Raw genomic sequence first — 5,000 nt, 5'->3', positions numbered from 1 at the left:
AGAGAAGAACTGGGTTAGAGGAGGAGAGAGAGAGAGAGAAGAACTGGGTTAGAGGAGGACTGAGAGAGAGAGAGAGAGAGAGAGAGAGAGAGAGAACTGGGTTAGAGGAGGACTGGGAGAGAGAGAGAGAGAAGAACTGGGTTAGAGGAGGACTGGGAGAGAGAGAGAGAGAGAAGAACTGGGTTAGAGGAGGACTGGAGAGAGAGAGAGAGAAGAACTGGGTTAGAGGAGGACTGAGAGAGAGAGAGAGAGAAGAACTGGGTTAGAGGAGGACTGGAGAGAGAGAGAGAGAGAGAGAAGAACTGGGTTAGAGGAGGACTGAGAGAGAGAGAAGAGAGAGAGAGAGAGAGAGAGAAGAACTGGGTTAGAGGAGGACTGAGAGAGAGAGAGAGAAGAACTGGGTTAGAGGAGGACTGGGAGAGAGAGAGAGAGAGAGAGAGAAGAACTGGGTTAGAGGAGGACTGGAGAGAGAGAGAGAGAAGAACTGGGTTAGAGGAGGACTGGAGAGAGAGAGAGAGAGAAGAACTGGGTTAGAGGAGGACTGGAGAGAGAGAGAGAGAGAGAAGAACTGGGTTAGAGGAGGACTGGAGAGAGAGAGAGAGAGAGAGAAGAACTGGGTTAGAGGAGGACTGGGAGAGAGAGAGAGAGAGAGAGAAGAACTGGGTTAGAGGAGGACTGGAGAGAGAGAGAGAGAGAGAGAAGAACTGGGTTAGAGGAGGACTGGAGAGAGAGAGAGAGAGAGAAGAACTGGGTTAGAGGAGGACTGGAGAGAGAGAGAGAGAGAGAAGAACTGGGTTAGAGGAGGACTGGAGAGAGAGAGAGAGAGAGAAGAACTGGGTTAGAGGAGGACTGAGAGAGAGAGAGAGAGAAGAACTGGGTTAGAGGAGGACTGAGAGAGAGAGAGAGAGAGAGAAGAACTGGGTTAGAGGAGGACTGGAGAGAGAGAGAGAGAGAGAGAGAAGAACTGGGTTAGAGGAGGACTGAGAGAGAGAGAGAGAGAGAAGAACTGGGTTAGAGGAGGACTGGAGAGAGAGAGAGAGAGAAGAACTGGGTTAGAGGAGGACTGGAGAGAGAGAGAAGAACTGGGTTAGAGGAGGACTGAGAGAGAGAGAGAGAGAGAAGAACTGGGTTAGAGGAGGACTGGAGAGAGAGAGAGAGAGAAGAACTGGGTTAGAGGAGGAGAGAGAGAGAGAGAGAGAGAACTGGGTTAGAGGAGGACTGGAGAGAGAGAGAGAGAAGAACTGGGTTAGAGGAGGACTGGAGAGAGAGAGAGAGAAGAACTGGGTTAGAGGAGGACTGGAGAGAGAGAGAGAGAGAAGAACTGGGTTAGAGGAGGACTGGAGAGAGAGAGAGAGAAGAACTGGGTTAGAGGAGGACTGGAGAGAGAGAGAGAGAGAGAGAAGAACTGGGTTAGAGGAGGACTGGAGAGAGAGAGAGAGAGAGAGAGAGAGAGAGAAGAACTGGGTTAGAGGAGGACTGGAGAGAGAGAGAGAGAGAGAAGAACTGGGTTAGAGGAGGACTGGAGAGAGAGAGAGAGAGAGAAGAACTGGTTAGAGGAGGACTGGAGAGAGAGAGAGAGAGAGAGAAGAACTGGGTTAGAGGAGGACTGGAGAGAGAGAGAGAGAGAGAGAAGAACTGGGTTAGAGGAGGACTGAGAGAGAGAGAGAGAGAGAGAGAAGAACTGGGTTAGAGGAGGACTGGAGAGAGAGAGAGAGAGAGAGAGAGAGAGAGAGAAGAACTGGGTTAGAGGAGGACTGGAGAGAGAGAGAAAGAGAGAAGAACTGGGTTAGAGGAGGACTGGAGAGAGAGAGAGAGAGAGAAGAACTGGGTTAGAGGAGGACTGGAGAGAGAGAGAGAGAGAGAGAAGAACTGGGTTAGAGGAGGACTGGAGAGAGAGAGAGAGAGAAGAACTGGGTTAGAGGAGGACTGGAGAGAGAGAGAGAAGAACTGGGTTAGAGGAAGTCTGGAGAAAAGTCATACATCTTAATACACGCACAGAATAACGCACTGCACAGGGGAGACAGGGTGGAGGTCTTGGCTGATTTCTTTTGATTTTCCCATGTTGTCAAGCAAAGAGGCACTGAGTTTGAAGGTAGGCCTTGAAATACATTCACAGGTACACATCCAATTGACTCAAATTATCCTATCAGAAGCTTTTAAAGCCATGAAATCATTTTCTGGAATTTTCCAAGCTGTTTAAAGGCACAGTCAACTTAGTGTATGTAAACTTCTGACCCACTGGAATGGGGAATCAGTGAATTATAAGTGAAATAATCTGTCTGTATACAATTGTTGGAAAAATGACTTGTGTCATGAACATAGTAGATGTCCTAACCGACTTGCCAAAACTATAGTTTGTTAACAAGACATTTATGGAGTGGTTGAAAAACGAGTTTTAATGACTCCAACCTAAGTATGTAAACTTCCGACTTCAACTGTATGTATGTATGTATGTATGTATGTATGTATGTATGCATGTATGTGTGTGTGTGTGTATGTATGCATGTATGCATGTATGTATGTATGTATGTATGTATGCATGCATGTATGCATGTATGTATGCATGTATGTATGTATGTATGTATGTATGTATGTATGTATGTATGTATGTATGTATGTATGTATGTATGTATGTATGTATGTATGTATGTATGTATGTATGTATGTATGTATGTATGCATGTATGTATGCATGTATGTATGTATGTATGTGTGTGTGTATGTATGTATGTATGTATGTATAATAAAGATGTATTAAATTATTTTTTCCCCCTCATCAATCTACACACAATACCCCATAATGACAAAGCAAACAGGTTTAAAAATAAATAAAACTGAAATATCACATTTTCATAAGTATTCAGACCCTTTACTCAGTACTTTGTTGAAGCACCTTTGGCAGCGATTAGAGCTTTGAGTCTTCTTGGGTATGACACCACAAAATTGGCAAACCTGTATTTGGGGACACCTGCAGAACCTCTCAATCTCTGCATTGTCTTGGCTGTTTTTTTTTTTTAGGATCATTGTCCTGTTGGAAGGTGAACCTTCGCCCCAGTCTGAGGTCCTGAGGGCTCTGGAGCAGGTTGTCATCAAGGATCTCTCTGTACTTTGCTCCGTTTATCTTTCCCTTGATCCTGACTAGTCTCCCTGCCTCTGAAAAACATCCCCACAGCATGATGCTGCCACCACCATGCTTCACCGTAGGGATTGGGACAAGGTTCTCCCCAGATGTGACGCTTTGCATTCAGGCCAAAGAGTTCAATCTTGGTTTCATCAGACCAGAGAATCTTGTTTCTCGTGGTCTGAGAGTAATTTAGGTGCCTTTTGGCAAACTCCAAGCGGGCTGTCATGTGTCTTTTACTGAAGAGTGGCTTCCTTCTGGCCACTCTACCATAAAGGCCTGATTGGTGGAGTGCTGCAGAGATGGGAGAACCTTCCAGAAGGACAACCATCTCCACAGAGGAGATAAACAGAGGGCGACCGAGGGGTGGGGTGGATAAACAGAGGGCGACCGAGGGGTGGGGGGATAAACAGAGGGCGACCGAGGGGGGGGGGGGATAAACAGAGGGCGACCGAGGGGTGGGGGGGGATAAACAGAGGGCGACCGAGGGGTGGGGGGATAAACAGAGGGCGACCGAGGGGTGGGGGGGGACCAGAGGGGGGGGATAAACAGAGGGCGACCGAGGGGTGGGGGGATAAACAGAGGGCGACCGAGGGGTGGGGGTAAACAGGGGGGATAAACAGAGGGCGACCGAGGGGTAAACAGGGGGGGGGGATAAACAGAGGGCGACCGAGGGGTAAACAGAGGGGGGGGGATAAACAGAGGGCGACCGAGGGGTGGGGGGGGATAAACAGAGGGCGACCGAGGGGTGGGGGGATAAACAGAGGGCGACCGAGGGGTAAACAGAGGGCGACCGAGGGGGGGTAAACAGAGGGCGACCGAGGGGGGGGTAAACAGAGGGCGACCGGGGGGTAAACAGAGGGCGACCGAGGGGGGTAAACAGAGGGGGGGTAAACAGAGGGCGACCGAGGGGGGGTAAACAGAGGGCGACCGAGGGGTGGGGGGTAAACAGAGGGCGACCGAGGGGTGGGGGGTAAACAGAGGGCGACCAAGGATGGCATGGAGAACCAGGATAACACTAAAATATAAATTTAGTATGAAATTATAAAATCAACAAAAGTTGAATTCCAAACGGTCTGTTGTTTTTTTTATTATTATGACCAAATGATGCAGTTGCATAAATTATAATCTTGATTGTGTTTCTCAGACTATTGTATAATTCATTAATATACAGTCCACTTTTTTTCCTCATGAGGTAATCCAATCTCGCCTAACCGAGCTATGATGAGTGGGCTCTCGAAAGGCTTCCGGTGGGCAGACACTGCTTCTCCAATAGAAATCCCCCGTCACACGATGTCATGGCGACGTTGGTAAAAACACATCAGGTCAAACGGTTGTGTCGCGTCGAACTGCACATGTGCAGGCAATCAAATGAAACACACTCCTTCGATATAACGTAATTTTTGAGTAAAATTAAAACGTGTCGGTCACATTCACGAGGTTGGAGTAATGATGTTAAACTACCTAAGACATTGGCTTGAATCTAGGTTGTGCCTTTATACTTGGAGAAAATCAACGTCTCATTGACTTCACAAACCCCGGCATAGTCCGTTCAGTCTGTTTCGCGCCTCTAGGTTTAGAAAAACTCTGTGGTTGGGTTGACTCTCTAAGGCAGGATGAAAACGACTACATTGACCATGATCCTTAGCAATTTTTTGGTGCCATTCAGCAATATGGCACGCTTCAAATTAAAAATAGTTCCGGCTTCATGCACCATCGGGAGTTTTCCATAGGAACACTTGGATGACATCAGCACTATCTACTGGTTTAATGTCTATGGTCTCACCAGTTGGAGAGGGCCTGCAGGGCTGCATTCATATAGCAGGTGTTCCCGATGTTCTTCAGGCCCGTCAGACCTACAGGAGATGGACACAAAGAGT

At 47.8% G+C, this 5,000-nt stretch overlaps 1 protein-coding gene across 3 annotated transcripts in view; it reads right to left on the bottom strand.

The window, feature by feature from the left end:
• usp33 (ubiquitin specific peptidase 33) overlaps positions 1 to 5,000 on the bottom strand; it is an 82,451-nt gene that overhangs the window by 61,026 nt on the left and 16,425 nt on the right. For all 3 annotated transcript variants that reach the window (XM_042329227.1, XM_042329228.1, XM_042329226.1), the window contains exon 7: positions 4,907 to 4,976. In XM_042329227.1, the coding sequence (XP_042185161.1) occupies positions 4,907 to 4,976 (70 nt within the window). The remainder of the gene's footprint in view (positions 1 to 4,906; positions 4,977 to 5,000) is intronic.

This window comes from Oncorhynchus tshawytscha, linkage group LG10 (genome assembly GCF_018296145.1).
Source record: "Oncorhynchus tshawytscha isolate Ot180627B linkage group LG10, Otsh_v2.0, whole genome shotgun sequence".
NCBI classification, from domain to species: Eukaryota; Metazoa; Chordata; class Actinopteri; order Salmoniformes; family Salmonidae; genus Oncorhynchus; species Oncorhynchus tshawytscha.
This window is presented reverse-complemented; position numbering and strand designations above follow the sequence as displayed.